General features: G+C 34.6%; 1 protein-coding gene across 2 annotated transcripts; it reads left to right on the top strand.

Annotated features, from left to right (window-relative positions):
- The first annotated feature begins 4954 nt into the window (after positions 1 to 4954).
- Positions 4955 to 18870, top strand: LOC123554008 (NFX1-type zinc finger-containing protein 1-like). Of its 2 annotated transcripts, XM_053548577.1 has the most exons (5): positions 4955 to 6236; positions 6663 to 6826; positions 8121 to 8272; positions 10108 to 15824; positions 16712 to 18870. In XM_053548577.1, the coding sequence occupies exons 2-5, from the start codon at positions 6773 to 6775 to the stop codon at positions 16909 to 16911; spliced, it is 6123 nt and encodes a 2040-aa protein (XP_053404552.1). In that variant the 5' UTR covers positions 4955 to 6236; positions 6663 to 6772; the 3' UTR covers positions 16912 to 18870. The 2 variants fall into 2 exon arrangements, with proteins under 2 accessions (XP_053404552.1, XP_053404553.1); XM_053548578.1 differs by lacking the exon at positions 4955 to 6236 and having other exon boundaries at positions 6431 to 6826.
- Positions 18871 to 19131: the final 261 nt, after the last annotated feature.

Raw genomic sequence — 19131 nt, 5'->3', positions numbered from 1 at the left:
CACGATTTGAAACTTATAATATCTTTATGTATGTTAAACTGTGTTTAGGTATATTGTAATAAAGAGATGTATCAGTTAAAATCTGAAAAAAGGAAGTATTTGCTGCAGCTAACTAGAAGAGATGACAAAAGATCTGCACATTTAACGTTAGTCTGTGGTGTGGATCTTCTTGTACTTAACAGTGAGGAATTTGAGTTAATGCTGATAATTCAAAGCTAGAAATTTGAGCTATCATTGCTCGCATTTTGTTAAACTGAGATTAGGTGTTATAAAAATTACACTTTTGCTGGAATATCTTAGTCTAGATGAAGCCTGCAGTGTAGAATTTTTATTTAAACTTTTCATAAGTTTACATCTTTCTATCATAATTATGTTATAGTCTATGTGTGTGTGTATGTGTGTGTGTGTGCGTGCGTGTGCGTGTGCGTGTGTGTTATTTTTTCAAGTATTTTATAGTTCAGAGCATTCATCAACGTTATTTAATCTGAAACTTAGACCTTGAATTGACGAAATTACTTCTGGCCTATATTTGTATATCTTATACGGATTTTAATGAAACCTTGCATGAATATGACATATAATATTACAATAAAAAGCTATGCTAAAGTTTCAGCAAATCAATTTATCACAAAGGAAGTTATTTAAGTTTATAAAGTCTAAGTCGAAATTTCAGGCTTAAAACTTTGATAAACACGGGCCTAGGTTTTATTCTACGTAAACAAGGCGGAAGACGTTAGGCGAGCAGACGTGCATAATTAAATATAGAACAAAATGTGATATTAAATGATCTTAAATATCACCCAAGTGATGATACAATAAACCTTAAAACTACTTGAATCGAGAAATTTGCTTAATTACTTTTGTTGTGTTTTATTCTGTTATTTTTTTCGACATCTCAAAATCGGTTTTATGATATCACCAGAATTTAAGTCAAAATCGTACAATAATACTATCGTGTAAAAACTATTTATACCCATAAATTGAATTAAGGATATCGCAAAATCATACACATTATCTATAAACGATTTATTGATATTAAAAATGTATTTTCAGATATCAAATAAAAAAATGAATTTAGGATATCATTATCAGATTTAAGATATCATAGTGTAAATTGAATGCTATTATTAGTTACACTGCTTGTTGGTGACAGGATACGGGATATACGGCGAGCCTGATATGGATTTTCGTGACAGCGTATATCCCGTATCCTGTCACCAACAAGCTGTGTAACGATTTTATCTTGCCGACTACCCTTTACTTACATGCTATAATATAATATTTTGTAAATTAACAAAGCGGCAGCCATTTTTTAAAATCAAAATTCATATCTGAAATGTACTAGCAGGATATGGAATATATCCTGTCTCCACGTGACGTCTATTGACCAATAGAAATTCAAGAAACTTGTAGGAGGCAAGATAAATTGAGGTACCCAGTTTTCTATTTTGTGATATCTGCATTTCGTTTTATGACATCTCCGAATCATATTATGATATCAGAAAATACATTTAATGATATTTTAAAATATTGTTAGTGATACTGTTAAAGATACTCGCCCCCAGTTTGGGTGAAATTTTTCAACGTGTTCATTTCCACCAAGTTTGGCATAAAATGTATATATGACACGGAAAAATGTTAAAGTGGGTGAAAATAAGAGTTAGATATTGGTAAAAATGCAAGGATTTCTCTATTTATTGTAAAAATGTGTTATGATTTTCCTCTGTGTTTTTTTAGTAAGCGATTGTAAAAATGTAATGGCGCGAATCGAGAAATTAGCAGAAAAACGCAATGTAGTATAATCCGTATACCTTTATGTTAGTATGCGCTCGATAACTTTATACCTATCTATATAACCTACAAAACATTGTTAAATGTTACAATATGTAACGAAGAGCGTTATCGTGCGATTTTTCGAAAATGAAAGGGAATTACAAAATATGACATTTCGAAATACGTCATTAGGTCAACGATATTGTACGCGGCTCAGTATGTGATCTAGTTTATGCACAATATTCAAAATTAAAATGATATACATGACGTATCCACTCCCACTATTTAGCCCAATACCAAAAAATAATCAAACTATGAAATAGAGAGATAGAACAGTATTTTTCAAATGCAGCATTAGGATTTAGAATTCCTAGAAATATGTTTAGATCTCGTTCGGTATACTTAAAATAGCAAAATATATTTACATTATATTACAGTTAAAAGGATTAACAAAGAACTGCAACTCTAGCTTTCCTAAGACCCCAAATAACCTCTTACGGTAGCGCAGAGGTGACATGCACTAATCGTTTTTAATTGCACTTCTCTTTTTTTATGTCGTTCCCACGAGATACTAACTCGAGAGAACGACTTAGTATGTCGTGGTAACGAGTTACTAAGTCGCGGGAATGACATAAAAAAGAAGTGCAATTAAAAAATGCTATTACATCGAAATAAAAAGAGTAGCGCAATAAAAAACGAGTAGTGTAATAAAAAAAAGAATATTACAATAAAAAAAGAGTAGTGCATGCTAGCTATGTCGAGGGAACGACTTAGTAACTCTTGGAAACGAGTTAGCTATGTCGTAGGAACGACTTACTGTCACGAGTAAGCCAACCCTCTTGCGGTATTTTGTTGATATGCAGCTAGTCTGGCCCAATTATTTTCAAGTGCGCACACAATACTATTAAGTGAGTCAGTTGGAGTTCTTGACATGTAGAAATTATTGGGCCTTCAACATACTGAATTTTTAATCTCACTTTTTTTTCTTTTTCGTTTTTTTTTTTTAAAGATTTTTAAAAAAATTGTTACACAGTTTTGTAAGATTTTTAAAAATTTGTTACACTGGTTTGTAAGATTTTTAAAAATTTGTTACACAGTTTAGAAAAAAATATTTTACATTTCTGTTGTTCTCTGTCTTAAGCATGACATCTCATTGAAGATCCTGCCATGATTGTCGTCGAACCTGCTTTCATTAGTCGCGATTTTAGAACCTTGCAAAGAATAAACAACCCCTATTGATTGTATCGAGGTCAAAGCACTTAAAGCTTCGCTGCTTTATGATGTCAGACTTATACATAAGACATTGTTCCTTATTAGATTAAGTCAAACAAAAGTACGATTTGAATAACATTACTGACTTTGGCTGGATGGGTTCTTTTGGGTTTATGAGTTAACAAAGTCTTTAAAAAGACAAAGGCGAAGGTATAATGTTAATTAGATTCAGAATTACAGACAGAATATTTGTATGCTATCGAAACATTATTCTTTGCAAAATTTCAACTAAGCAGAAATTAAATGATCAAAGGTATCCTTTCAGTGATAGAAGGTCAAAATGATTTGACGTCCTGGGTGATCTGAATAATTTCGTGTTGGATCAAATCCCCCAAAGTAACCACTGCACAATAGCCGACCAGCTACATTATTTGGACTGGAAAAGGCTAAACAGTTGACAGAAAATAAACCTGTTTTTAAATCACTGTAGTGACCCAAAACCCTAATTACTTGATTATTTCTCAGTTTAAAAAAAAAAATTAAAGCAAAAATAAACTTTGCAGATTGGGAACTTCAATAAATGTTCATCTTTTTTTTTGGGTAAAGTAAAGGTAAAACTTATTATATGAAACATGATTTTTAAATTAATTGCAATTATTGTATTTCAATCCATTAGTTTCATGAATTATAGAAATATGTTGCTGACCTTCGGCTCTCACATGTGTTGTATTATTTGTTGAAACGAGGCTAATGGGAAAGACCCTGTGTCAAATTAGTAGGGAATAACTCAGTTTCGGTGAAATAATAGCAATGAAATTTTAAATTCTTTATTTTACGAGAACATGAATTTCGTGTGTGCACACGACACTGACTCTTTTACATTACACCACCATCTAACTCATGTCATCCTAACGAGTACACCAATGAGGAAAGAAGTTTATTGATTCTCATAGGGTGATAATACTAAAAACTTTAATATTAGAATATATACAATTTTAGTTAAGGTAACAAAGCTACTATAAGATTTCCATTTAAATGTGCTTCTATAAGCAATGTCATTTAACGACTTAATATAAGGTTATCTTCCAGCACCCCTGTTCCGTATTCCCGATTTATACAGATCTAGTCATCCATTATTCAGCTAACTGCCGAAAAAAAATGAAGCATTTAGTGAATTGCAAATGATGGATGTTCTTGCACTGCTTCTCCATTAAAATGCTACGTAACTACTTCTCAGTCCTTCAGGTTTGATTTTCAATCAATACATTTTTATAAATTGATTACTACTTTTTAATCGTTCCACACTTTCTGAGATTAGTATTGTGTGACGACATAAGAAAAGAAATTGCATATTGAAGGAGTAGTCATTGATCACCTCATGTGCCACCTGTACATCTTCGTTTTTGCTTAGAACCCAATTTTTAAGATAACACTTTTAAATAGATATTTCGACTTTAATTTTTGCTTTAACAGTACGATTATTGCCACTCAATTCTTTTACGACGTGAACGGACAATAGTAATTTCAATATTTTATAATTCTAAGTACCTCGTACCCAGTATTGATCACACTGTGCATTTCAGGTTGTATAAAAATTTTTTTATATTGTAGAGTGCAGATCAACACCAATACATCGCATATTATTCAATATATTACTGAAATATATTTTATAATATCAATGGATATTTAGTGATAGAGGTCAAATTGTAGTCCTGGTATTTCGAAATAATTTTATGATAAATCTGCATAGTAACCCACTATCAATTCACCAGACAATTATTGGGCTGTAAAATACTTGTATATGTCAATAAACCAGTTTTTTACTAGTATGACCAACGAATGTTATTTTCATTTAAAAAAAATTAGCAAAAAATCAACCCTTTAGTTGGGGATAAAAAATGTTAAACATATTGGGAAATGGTAAATACTTCATAATAATATTAGGACTCAGTGGGCTTTTTAAATTTAATTTGCACATTATTGTTGTTTGCATAGTCATTATTTCCATGAAATTTAAAAATTTTCAGCTGACCTACTGGCCTCCATTGGTGTTGTTATTGTTTTTGTCTGCACTTGCAAGAGCGAGGCTCCAATGGGGAAAGACCCCTGGTGTCAAATTATATAGGGAATAACTCAGTTTCGTGAAATAATAACAAAGAATAGTTAAATTTTCTGCTTTATTTTCACGAAGAACATGAATTTGCCGTGTGTGCGACACCTGGTACACTGACTCTACAGTTACAACCAGCCACAACTCATTCATCCATAAGCGAGGTACACAACGGGGAAAGAAGTTTACTTTCGATTTCTCTAGCGGTGATAAATTACTAAAATCTTTAAATTAGAATATATCATTTTAGTTTAGGGTAACAAAACTACTAAATATGTTCCATTTAATATGTGCCTTCTGATAAGCAATGTCATTTAAGACTTAATAAATGGTTTATCTTCTCAGCACGCACCTGTTCCGTGTCCCGATTACTACAGAATCTAGGTCAAAATCCATGTTATTCAGCTAACGCCGAAAAAAAACTGGAAGCATTTAGTGAAATATTGCAAAATGATGGATTGTTTTCTTGCCTGGCTTCTCCATTAAAATGCATACCGGTTAAGCTACGCTTGCCTACAGTCCTCTCAGGGCTTTGATTTTCAATGCAATACATTTTTTTAATTGCACTTCTCTTTTTATATCGTTCCCACTACTTTCGAGTTAGTATCTCGTGGGAACGACATAAGAAAAGAGAATTGCAATAGAAGGAGTAGTGCATGTCACCTCTGTGCCACCGTAACCTCTTCGTTTTTGCTGTAGTCCCTTTTTGTAAAGATAAGCACTTTTTAAAAGATATTTTCTGCGTTTTATTTTTGCTCTTAAACAGTACGATTATTGCCACGTCACTTCTTTTACCGAGCGTGATATCTGGACAATAGCTAATTTCAAATTTTGTAATTCCTAAAGTACCCAGTACCCAGTATTGGAACACATTTTGTGCATTTTCATGTTGATATAAAACACTTTGTTTGTTGATATTGTAGACGTGCAGCTCAACACCAATACATCCAGCTATATTTTCAACCATATACTGAATATATATATTTTTCATCAATGTTATATTTAGTATTAGGGTCCGGCTTGTGATACAGCTAGGTTTTCAGAAAATGAAATTTTGAAAAATAAAGTTAATCATTTGTATATAAACACAATGTGTTATCATCTATTCAAAGTGAAAGTGGACAGTCAATGAACTACTCAGGTAAAAATGTTTAGAATATGTATAATTGTTAATACTTTCTTACAATTTTATAACCTCAACTCTTCGCTAAGTGTTCAGAAAGTATGTCTATATTTTTATTTTGTTGGAAACAAAACCATATTGAAAATATTAGTTTAATAAAAGAGTTGATACATAAAACTGGCTGATAGTTTCATTAAAGAAGTTTCTTATATTTGTGTAGCATGTTATTTAAGCATGTAGTCACAGTAGGGGGAAGTCAATGTTAATGCTACCTTTGTACTACCTAATGTACTGAAGGAAAATGTTTGTTCCAGTCTAACATTTTTAATGGTAATAGATTAATTGGAAATAGTTTTGTGGGAACAAGTGTCTAATGATTATCCTGACCGGTACTATGTTAAATAGATAAAGTATGCGTGGTGAACATCCTCAGTAATATTTCAGGAACCAGTCTGGCTAGTAATAATTTTCTTAAAAGGAAGTTTTACGGGAAGTAGTGAGCTGTTGAAGGTCCCTCCAATATCATTACTGCATCTACTGTTTCTCAATAAGCAATGTCGCAACAGGAACAGACGCCACAAAGATCAAAGTCACCACCGCTATCAAAGGTATACTATAAATCTTTTTTTCTTTGTCTACAGGACGTCTTAAAATTAAGTTCTGAATGGCAATATTTTAATGGATTATGTATCAGCTGAAAAAGATACATAAAAGCTGTGTGTAAGCCTATATACATTACTTTTGAGTGATAAAATTAATTGTCTTAAAAACATTTTTGGTAAGAGTAGGTTCAGCAGTTTTACAGCATCTTTTTACAGAAAATTAAAGTTATGTTTTATCATGTCGGATATGTTAGACCACATTAAAGACAGCCACCAAAAGTGTAAGACTTAAAGGTGTGTTATTTCTACATGCATTTTATACTACCTATTAAGATAACGTTCCTTCACCAATGTTGAGGTCCTCTCAGTTTTTGTGTTTGGGTAATACCCTGAAATCCCGAAAATAAGCCGGTTTTGTCTCGAAAATAAGCCACCATTTCAGTACAGGCAAAAAGGGCTCATAAATTAGCCGTCCATTTTTATTTTATATTTTTTTGTATCAGAAATAGTATCAATGACCTTGTTAGGTACCATATAAGATAGCAAAAATTATCAACCTGTACGTAGCAGATTTATTTCCACATGTAATAGCAATAAAACATACTTCAGATTGAAAGCCACTTAAAACATTGCAATTTATCATGTATTGTGTCGTTGGGCGATTAAATCATAGGTGTATTTGTTTGTTAGGCTAGACAAATATTTTTAATGGATAATTTTCTGTTAGCCTCGAAATACTGTCATTAAGAAATTATAACAAATCAGGTATGTAAGAAGTATAATTGATAGACGTCGATGTTTTTACTAAAAACTCAAACAATATGATATCCGTATCTGCGGTATTTTGGTACTCGAAAATACGCGGAATTTAAACCGTTACAAGATATATATACTCAAAAGTTCGCCGGACTCAAAAATAAGCCGCGGCTTATTTTCGGGATTTCAGGGTATCCTGGGTAAAACCTCCAACATACTTCTAAATGAATGTGTTTTATACTTAAAGAAAAGTTGCCTAAAACTTAGACATGATTTCAAGGTCTAAAGATAAAGGTCAAATGAGCACGACCCTCTTATAAAATAATTCATTTAGTAATCATGTCCTCTAAATCAATTAAAATCTTATTGCTTATACTATTTTTTTTTCAATTTTTATAAAATTTACATGTAAATTTGAAATAATTTTACCTGAAAAAAGAGTATTCAGTAATAATGTTCTCCGTTATTTGTGTGAAAAAAAGAACAGAAAAAGAAAAACGGGGTATCTGGTATTTACACAGCGTTTTTTACCATGTTTTAACAGATCCCAGTATCAGCGGTAGAGATGCCGGGACAGTTGACGACAACAGTTGATGTGCAGTTTGGTAACTTCGAGTTCGGCTCAGAAAACGTACAGTTCTCATTTGAAGGAAATGAAACTGTAACTGATGTTTTAACTAGTGCTAAATCCGACAGGTTAGTGTTGTACTTTCAAATTTAATTGTCAAACCGCCGCATTGTTGAGACATGTGTTATATTTCTTAACATATCTGTTTCATTTGTTTTATGTTAATAAGAACATCGTCTTTCCATGTGTCTCTGTTAATCTTAAATTTACGTTAGGAAACGACTATTTCATGATAGTGAAAACCGTCATAAATATCATTTTTTCATAAGGACATTAACATAAGGAAAAGAAAAACAGATTTTCAAAATGATAAGCCCTTGAATTATAAAATATCCAGCTAAATTTCTGACCCATTTTATATGTAGCGATCGAGACCCAAAAATCAAAGCGACGTTGCGATGTCTCGAGCAAATGTTCACGTGATATCGTCAGATAATCGTACTTACTCGTACTTTATGAATCAAGGTTATCAGGCAGGCCAAAGACATATATTATGTAGATAAACTTAGTGATTTTTTGTTTACATTTGATATAACTTAATTCCTAACATTTTTTTTTAATTTTAATCGGTAAAAAATGATAAAGTGACAACAATAATTACAGTGTTCAATGTATATAGTAACCAATAAATTGAAATACAGAACAGAACAGAAAGTTTATTTAACGAGTACACTACAGGTACATTGTTAAACATGATTTACATTATACAATTTTAGAGGTCACGCATAAAATGAAATTGGCTAATATTATGACAACACATATGAAAAACTTTTGCAATACAAAATAGAGACATAATTCCATCAAAGCAATACAAATGTGCTGAGCTGAAAAAGAAGAAGTATTTAGAAGTTATTAACTTAATCCTTAATTCATCATACATACATCTACCAGTATGCATAGCCAGTACTTACAAATTTTTATATATATTTTGCTGAATGAATAACTACGTATTCCTCCGAAAGAGTACAGAAATTTAATCTTTTGACACTCATCCAAAAGACGAAACAGGAAAGCATACAACTGTGTAGAGGTCTACTTTTCCGAGCCTTTTTTCTGTAAAATTATTCCAACAGCTTTCCAACATAGATCTTGGCACACTAATTACTGAAAACTTGTAGTAGACCGTTATGTCATATAAAATTTTTAGTATTTCTTTGCCTTAGAATTGACAATTTAATACATTATTTTTATCTACTGACATTTGTTATTCAATGATTTACCCTCAGTATGATTTTTCAATGATGCAAAATCTATATTAAAATCTTTATGTGTACAAATACATTACTTTAAAAACACATTAAAATATACAGTAGAACATTGGTTGTTCAAACTCGACTGAACCGAAAAGATTTGTTGAATTATCGGTAGCCATAGAAAATGATCCATTATATAGGGATTTTGCTGAGACCTAACGACAAGTTCGAGTGTGAGGTAGCGTTCGAATTATGCAAATCAACTGTAGTAAATAGTAGTAGTGTCTGACAGAAGCGAACTGAACTGCAAGCGATGGACGTTTAACTGTTAGAAGCATACTGAACTAAAAACAATGAAAGTTTGGGTTTTGTAGGAAGCACATTAAACTGTAAGATCATTTCTAACCATGGTGGTGCAATTTCGGGAAGTTTCAACAAAATTATGACTGTTAGTCAAGAACAATTATTCAGTGCTGCATTTTACCGTTAATTGTTTTCCTGATCAATCATTTAGTACCTCTTCATTGTAGATAACAAGAACTAAAATTTAATCGTTTGTCTGGAAGTAACATAATTAAACATTGTCATTTACTAAATCAAACTGAATTTTATTTTTCAATCAGAGTTGAAACCACAAATTGCAGCGCAGACGATAGATCAAGACTTGCACAAGACAATTCTGATCCATACAATTCTAAATTATATTACAGTACCCGACCAGAGAATACAGATCTAAATGACAAGAGCTCATTTGAATATAGTCGCTCATCAGCGTCAAGGAGAGGAAGAGGTCGAAGAAGACAAAACCTTGATTTTATAAAAGCAAGAAATGAACGCAAACGCCATGAACCTGATTCCGTCGAAGGGAAACTTCCATCAACAGCAGGAAATAGAAGAGTCAAGGCGGATCACGATGAAGGACCATGCCATACCAAGTCATATAAAGGACATGGAAAGAAAACTGACAGAGACAGAGGGAATAATCGCAAGGCACATAGATGTAAAAGAGATACAACGAAGAAAGATCACTTGTCCTATATGTTTTCTTCCGATGAATACAGAGAAGGCGCACAGGAAGATACGGCAGAAAATGAAGAATTTTCTGCGCGATCAAATGGTTATGCAGTTCAATATGGTGGAGAAATTGATGGGTGTCGAAAACAAGTAAGAATACCAGATCGAGCTGTTGAAAACACCAATAACACGTTCACTGAAAAAGGTCTGGAAAACAATACAAATAGCCGTAAGGTAATAGGATTTCCATTTTTGAAAAAGCTGATGGGAAAAGATGCAGGTTACATTGTTTCTGAGCTGACAAGAACTCCGCAATCTTTGAAAGATTGTATTTTAAGGACGTCAAAGGAGGAGGATTTTCTGGAAGTGTTTCTTCGGGTTTTAGCAGAGGCGTTTAAGTCACGAACAACACCATCGCTTATGATACGTCTATTTGAAACGTTAAAAGAAATTGGATTCTTTGAAACACTGATGAAATACGTAGTAGATTTGCTGATAAAAGTAACTAGTGGACAGACAAGAGGAGAAAATGTCCAGAAAGTGCTAAAGAATATAGTTAGCATTATTATTGAACAGACAATAAGGAATCCAGCATCTTTAAGCGTGTTTCTAAGAATACACGCCTTGCTCGGTCAGGTTATAAATACACTTGATAAAAACAGTATAGCCAATGATGACCTTAAATCAGAATACCAACGTTTAACAGAACATAAAGAAAATATAGAAACAGACCAAAAACAATATCTAGGCAGAAACCAGGATAAGAGCCCTCCAAATGATTTCAGACAATATCCAGTATCACCAAGCCCAGGCGAAATAACAGGCGCTGTAAGACCATTTCTCCGACCAAACAAAACAGATGGGGAATATGAAGATTTAGAACACTACCTTGATGTACAATTTCGTTTGTTGAGAGAAGATTTTGTTGGACCTTTGCGGGAAGGGATGGCAGATTACATCAGATTAGTAACGACGGACAAGAAAAGAAACAAACGAAAAGACAAACCAAATCTAAGACATCTTGATATTAAGGTATACGAAAATGTAAGAGTCCACTCACCCGTTGTTACAGACAAAGGTCTTTGTTACAAATTACTGTTAGAAATGACCGAAAGTCTGAAACGGACAAACTGGAAATTCAGTAAGAGGCTTATATACGGTTCCATGGTGTGCCTTACAGATAAGGACTTTAACGACTTTTTCCTTGCGACTGTGGTGGAAAGAGAAGAGAAAGATATCAAGAACGGGTTTTTCGTAGTTCATTTTGAGCAGGAAGAACTGACAACGCACGATGTTCTCCATAAAACGTTTAGAATGGCGGAAACGACCGGGTATTTTGAATCTTACAGACATGTACTTTCAAGTCTTCAGTCTATCAAAGATGGAGATCTTCCGTTTGAAAAATACATTGTAGGTTGTAAAAAGGTAACAAACCCACCGGCTTACTTAACACCCGAAACAACTTACGACTTGCGACCACTAGTTGACAACAATATCGTGTTACAAGAAAGTAGGCAACTTTGTTCACCAAGCCTAGGAAACCGTGTCAAAGCAAAATCTAGAGCGACATTTTCACGTGCATCAAACGTGGCAAAAGCTGTTCCAGTCACAAATCACATCATGTGGCCGTCAAATGAATTGCTTCATATGGATAATTCCCAGTATAAAGCTGTCCAAACTGCTCTTACAAACGAGTTAGCAATTATTCAAGGTCCTCCGGGGACTGGCAAAACGTACATCGGTTTACAGATTGTCAAAGCTCTTCTGCATAACAAATCCGCTTGGGCGGGGACTAAAACGAAAAATCGCCCGATGTTGATAGTATGCTATACTAACCATGCTTTGGATCAGTTTGTGGAAGGGATCGTGAAATTTTTTAAAGGTGATGTTTTGCGTGTAGGTGGAAGAAGTAGTTCTGCCTCCCTTGAAGCTTTCAATTTGAAACGGCATCGTCAAGTGCATCATGGACCAAAGACAGAGCTCGGAAGATTACAAATTAGAAAAAGAGAGGCATTGCGTGACCTAAATATTCATTCAGAATTAGTTCAATTTTGGGCCGCAAAAATACAGATGTACCGGTCGGAGATAGTGACAGAGAATGTCCTATTACCAGAAATGGGCAAGAGATTATACAATAATCTAGTTAATGGGTTTCGTGGCAAGAAAAAGAAAGATGAGTTTTCATATATTGGTAAATGGCTTGGAATAGGCTACATACAGAAAGAATGCATGGAAGAGGTTTTAAGTGGGAAGAATGGTAAGCATACCAAATTAATCCGAGTGGAAGATGACGCGACAAGGAGAATGAGAGAAAGAATGATCGATATTGGAGATGAAGTGAAGTTAACAGCAGACAGCGAATCAAAAATACACAACATTCGCGAGGAGCAGGTGGCATTCTTTGTTCCGAACACTAAGGCGGCTGCGCAGAAGAGCACGGATGGAGAAAAGACATTAAATGCAAAGTATCTGAAGCATTTAAAATCGACAATCATTGCTAAGATATCTGATAATGATATTATGAGTGAACATGAAGCTGAAACTATTCCAGACGTGTGGAGACTGAATCATCATACCAAGTGGAGATTATACCGCCTTTGGATTCAAAAGTTATGCACGAAGATTTATGACAAAATAGAGGAGAAAAGAAGAGACTTTGAAGAAGCATCAGAACGATATCAGGAAGCCTCAGCACAAGGAGATAAGGAGATTATGAGACAGGCTGCTGTCATAGGAATGACGACATCTGGAGCGGCAAGATATCAATCAGTTCTGCGTGATATTGGTCCAAGAATCATAGTTGTTGAAGAGGCTGCAGAGGTCTTAGAGGCTCATATAATTACGACTCTGAGCAAGAAATGTGAACATCTGATACTCATTGGAGATCACAAACAACTTAGACCAAATCCTACGGTTTACAAACTGGCTGTGAAATATCACCTTGACGTATCGTTCTTCGAACGGATGGTTACAAATGACATGCCTTTCAACAGTCTAGAACTACAACATAGAATGAGACCAGAAATTTCCAGTATAATGAGACATATCTATCCAGACCTCAAGGATCATGAACATGTTGAAACGTACCCAAATGTGAAGGGAATTTCAACAAATCTGTTCCTGATCAATCATACACACTCAGAAAATTCAAACAAAGACATTAAGAGCTACTCTAATCAAAAGGAGGCGGAGTACGCAGTGGCATTGTGCCGATACCTTCTGCTACAGGGCTATACGAGAAACGATATAACCTTGTTAACAACCTATACAGGCCAACTAATATGCATTAGGAATCTGATGCCAAGAGAAGAATTTGAAGGAGTAAAACTCACTGTTGTAGACAACTATCAAGGCGAAGAGAATGAAATACTTATTCTTTCTCTAGTGCGCAGTAACGATTTCGGGAAAATTGGATTTCTCCAAACAGAAAACCGTATATGTGTGGCATTGTCACGTGCTAAGGTCGGGTTTTACGTTCTTGGTAACTTCGACCACCTAGCCACACATTCTACATTATGGAAACAAATCTCAGACGATATGAAAGAAAAGGGTTATTTTGGAGAAGGACTAAAGTTGTATTGCCAGAACCATCCAAATGAATCAGCTATTGTAGTAAAAAGTCCTGAAGAATTTAGAAATGCTCCAGAAGGTGGATGTTCGAAAATATGTGAAGCACGTTTACAGTGTGGCCATAAATGTGAGAAATATTGCCACGTGCTTGATCAGAGGCATGAAACTATTAAATGCCAAAAACCGTGCACAAAAACATTATGTGAATTTCAACACATATGTCCGGACAAATGTTATATGGAATGTCGTCCCTGTAAGGAACTAGTTACGAAGACTGTGCCCAAATGTGGACATTCTCAGCAAGTACCATGCGCAATGAACCCGGAATTGTTTTCATGCAAAGCACCATGCGAAAAGAAACTAAAATGTGGCCATAAATGTCAAAACATATGTGGCGGCAACCATTCTAGATGTTCAGAGAAAATACATTTCACATGGCCGTGCGGACACATTTCAACAATATGCTGCTGGGAGGCCGAGTCAAAGCTCTGTCCATCTCCTTGTGAGACAATCCTAAAATGCGAGCATATCTGCAGTGGAACATGCGGAACATGTTTTAATGGACGCGTTCACCAGCCCTGCCGCCAAGTTTGCAGCCGTAACCTTATTTGTAGCCATCAGTGCAAAGATTATTGCGATAATTGCCCCCCTTGCACTGAACCATGTAGAAACAGGTGTGTTCATAGCAAATGCACCAAACGATGTGGAGAGCGGTGTATCCCATGCAAGGAACCTTGTATTTGGGAGTGTTCTCATTACAAATGTACTAGACTGTGCAGTGAACCCTGTAACCGACTTCGATGTAACAGAGCCTGCAACAAAACTTTGAAATGTCAACATAAATGCATAGGACTTTGTGGAGAACCATGTCCACCGCTTTGCAGAATATGTGATAAGGAACAGGTAACAGAGATCTTTTTTGGAGACGAAGATGAACCAGACGCAACGTTTGTCCTTCTCGAAGACTGCAGTCATATATTTGAGACCAAGGCCATGGACAAATACATGTTGATCGTTAATGTGGATGAAGGGATTCAGCTGAAATGTTGTCCTTTATGTAAGACGCCTATCCGTAAATGCTTACGATATGGAAAAATAGTAAACCGTACGCTAAAAGATATTGAACGCGTAAAAAAAGAAATAATAGGAAATTTCAGAATATATGAAACAGTAAAACGTCAAGTTGATGCGATTAGTCCTAAGAACAGAACTGATTTGCGCGCAGGCACTGGAGCAGGACGTTTAAGCCCAGATGAGACAAAGAGATTACAACAGTATCAATATTACATGGATCTATGTAAAAACGAACTTGGGATTAGACTAGATGAATTACGTAAGACAAGATTCTACACAGAAAAGCAACTGTTGACAATACAGAACCAGCAAAGAATTGCTGTGGCGATTATAGATGTCAGACAAAAAATAGAATGTTTACCAAGTCTAAAAACATCGCAACCAAAAGCTGAAAAGGATTTGATTTCATTTCTTCAGGAACTTCTTCCAAATATATTGCAGCCGAGAAATTGCCTGACTGATCAAGAGATTGAAGACTTTATGTCGGAAATTGAAAGGGCAAAGGCATATGTCAAGCTTTTGAAACTAAGACGAGCTACTAAGTCTGCTAAGAATGTTGCAGACGCAAAATCCGATATAGAAAAAATGGAACTACTGGTTTTAGAGGAGAGCAGATTCACTGCTGACAAAGGAACAGAAGTACATGAATGTTTTGAGCGTGTCTCTCAGACTTTGAAAATTGAGGGTCCTTGTATATCTGAAGATGAAAGACTAGAGATCATTAAAGCCATGGGACTAACAAAAGGACATTGGTTTAAATGCCCAAACAGTAAGTAAAATCTTTTTGTGTCTGTTAAAAATGAAGTTTCTTTTAAAACGTTATAAAAACTACTTATTGATACAGTATAAAGATTGCAACCGATACCTAAACAAGCCGTTTTGTTTCGTTAGAACATGCTTTGTATTTTACAAGAGCATTTCTGTGTTTAATATAGCATGCCTTCCGTTGACATTGCGTGTGTTAGGGATTCACCTAGCGGGAATAACTTTTATTTACACTGTTTAGTGACTTTGGAAAAATAAGGGGGTACGAGTGAGGTTATGTGCACCATAAACCGTTTTAAACGTCCCAGTGGTGTTTTTTCATGGCGGTGCCCAAGTGTGTTCCTTTATCTGTTCGTTTTGTCCTCGTGTGTTTGCTTTGGGTGTGAGAGTGTCTGTAAGTCATGTGCACGTCCGTGTGCTGGGTTGCGGTTTACGGAGGCTGCATTTTTGGAACGTGGCTTTCCCTGTTGGATATTTATCCTTGTTATTTTTTTCATATATTTCTTAACTGCAAAAATAAAAAACATTCCGCAGAAACACTGTCTAATACCATGCATGATACTTTTGATACTAAAACTTAACTATAGAAATTAGAATTCTAATTTAGCAGATATTATATGGGTTAAAACAATCCATTTAAAGCATTCTTAACTTGTCTTAAAATGCGTCAGGCGTAAATGTATTAGTAATGAGTCTAATGACAAAAAAAAAATGAACACGGGGAATAATATTTAATTGGACTTTAAATTATTGACTATATTAAAAAGTTTTAAAGAACGTTAAATTATTGACTATATTTAAAGTTTTAAAGAACGTTACAAAGTTCAAAAGAAAAAAAATTGTTTGACCTGACATAGTTCTTGCTTTATTATCAGTTATGATATGTTTCAGATCATATTTATGCTATTGGAGAATGTGGTGGAGCTACACAGCGTGGAAAATGTCCTGAATGTAACGCTGATATTGGTGGAGAGCATCATCGTCTAACAGATGGTAATCAACTTGCGAGGGAGATGGATGGTGCAGACTATGCTGCATACTCTGAGGAGGCGAACAACATGGCAAATTTCGACTTGAATAATCTACATTAAAGAGATAGCGTTAGTGTGAATAACATGGCGAGTTTCGATTTTAACAATCTACATTAAAGAGATATTTTCATGGCGAAAAACATGGCAAAATTAGATTTATTAATCTACATTAATTAGTTACCGTTATGGCGAATAACATGTTGAAATTTGATTTGAACAGATATCGCAGTGGTGGATAACAGATAACAAGGTGAATTTCGAATCGAACAAAAAACATTAAAGAGATATCAATACGGCGAAAAACATTCAATTTGAACAGTCTACAATCAAGAGATATCGTTATAATATTATGCTGCGACTGACAGAACTCTAAAAATGTTTTGAAATTAAATCTAATGAATATTGACACTTAAATTGAAATTAATACTAGTATAATTAGAGACTCACTCATGCAAAATCGGGTAAATACGAGTGTTTAAATGATCAAACTTTCTGCGAATGAATAGCTTTACAAACAGAAAGCAGTTTTAACTGGAAAGGTTAAGTCAAGTTGACCAAAATGTTCTGGTTTGAGAGTGTTTTTGCCTTTGATAGGGTTCCGGTTTAAAGGGGTTTCATAGAATATATTGCAACCTTTACCATATTCAAATAGTGTAGTTCAGTATAATGTACACTAAGCAACATTTCCAACAGGAGGTGTCACATGTAGTAGAATGTTTGAAATCAAAAGAAACGTACCATTGAACATTGTAACAAACTAATGGTAATATTATATCATGAAACATTGATTGCATAATAAGGCATGTTTACAAATTTTAGAAGTGACCCGTCCAAAAAAAAACACTAAAAGTATTGTCATATTTAAGCAAAGTTTAGTTTACATTTTTGGCATTAGTTTGCTACATGCGCATACATGTATATCCGGGAAATTTGAATGAAAGTAGACAATCCCGTAACTAAACGGGGCATCCGTGGCCAAGTGGTTGAGGTCGCGGACTTTAAATTACTTGCCCCTCATCGATGTTGGTTCGAGCCTCACTCGGGGCGTTGAATTCTTCATGTGAGGAAGCCATCCAGCTGGCTTACGGGAGGTCGGTGGTTCTATCCAGGTGCCCGCTCGTGATGAAATCATTCACGGGTCTTCCTTCATCAAAGCTGAAATGTCGCCTGTGTCGGTGTGACGTTAAACTCAACAGAATAAATAAATATATAACTAAACATCAAGAGTACTCGTGCCAAAACGGCAGCTGTTCCCAGTGCATGTTTCAGTAGTTTTCAGCTTCTACAAACCAATTTTTCGAAAGCCAAAACTAGTTTGATTAGAACTAAAATAATTATTTAAACACCAATTGATAAAGTTCCGTTCAGTCTGGATCTCAGCCTGCATGTGGTCATTTTGCAATCTCCATTAAAAACGAGAAATACCAATGAAGCATGCACCCTCTGGAATAAATTTACTCGAGTTGAACAATGAACCCTTAAATACATTTCAGGGTCTTTCAAAAATAAAATTCTATTACTGAAAGCTCCTGGTTAGAATTTTGTTAAGTTCACATACAAAATGTATTCATTTTTTTTTTACATACGTCAAATGTTTTCTAATGTATCTTTCATTCTCAACCATTTGTTATGCGTCAGATATAAAACCATGATAAAAAATTCAAGTGTAACCAGATATTATAAACATTGTTGTACCTTGGATATGTATAAATATTTGCACCAGGAAACCAGTTTCTTGTGTTTCCAGTTGCCAACGGGCCATGACACTTTGCTTATATTTTAAATATGCTTATATGTATAATAAGGTAATAGCGAATAATTACATCGAATGATTTCAACAGCATAGTGTACATATTGATTTTAAAGTATTGTAAATGCAAACATTCATACAGTGTTCTTATAGATATATTTTTCTGATCATAATAGTATGTGATGTAAATACCGAAGATTTAGTATAACTTTGCGTTTACTTACACAGTTCAAGCTTTATGATTTATTGCTCTAAAATATAAGAATAGAAATGTGTAATAAATGTCGTGTGTTCCTTTCTGCATGTTCTAACAGTAAAGATCCAACATATTTGATTTGGTATGTATTTAACTTTATTAATAGTCACCACCAACTGTTCACACGGGCAACTTCTATGCAAAATACGCTCCATTTCCTGAAGTTTTCCTTGTAAAGCACCAAGGGAACTTCGATTTAAAGTAATATTCGAAAGGTTATATTTAATAAATTTGAGTGGATCCTCCACTGGGGATTGAATCAAGAACTTCCGCT

This window comes from Mercenaria mercenaria, chromosome 7, assembly GCF_021730395.1.
Source record: "Mercenaria mercenaria strain notata chromosome 7, MADL_Memer_1, whole genome shotgun sequence".
Lineage (NCBI taxonomy): Eukaryota > Metazoa > Mollusca > Bivalvia > Venerida > Veneridae > Mercenaria > Mercenaria mercenaria.
The sequence above is the reverse complement of the archived record's forward strand: the minus strand, read 5'-3'. Positions and strand labels throughout refer to the sequence as shown.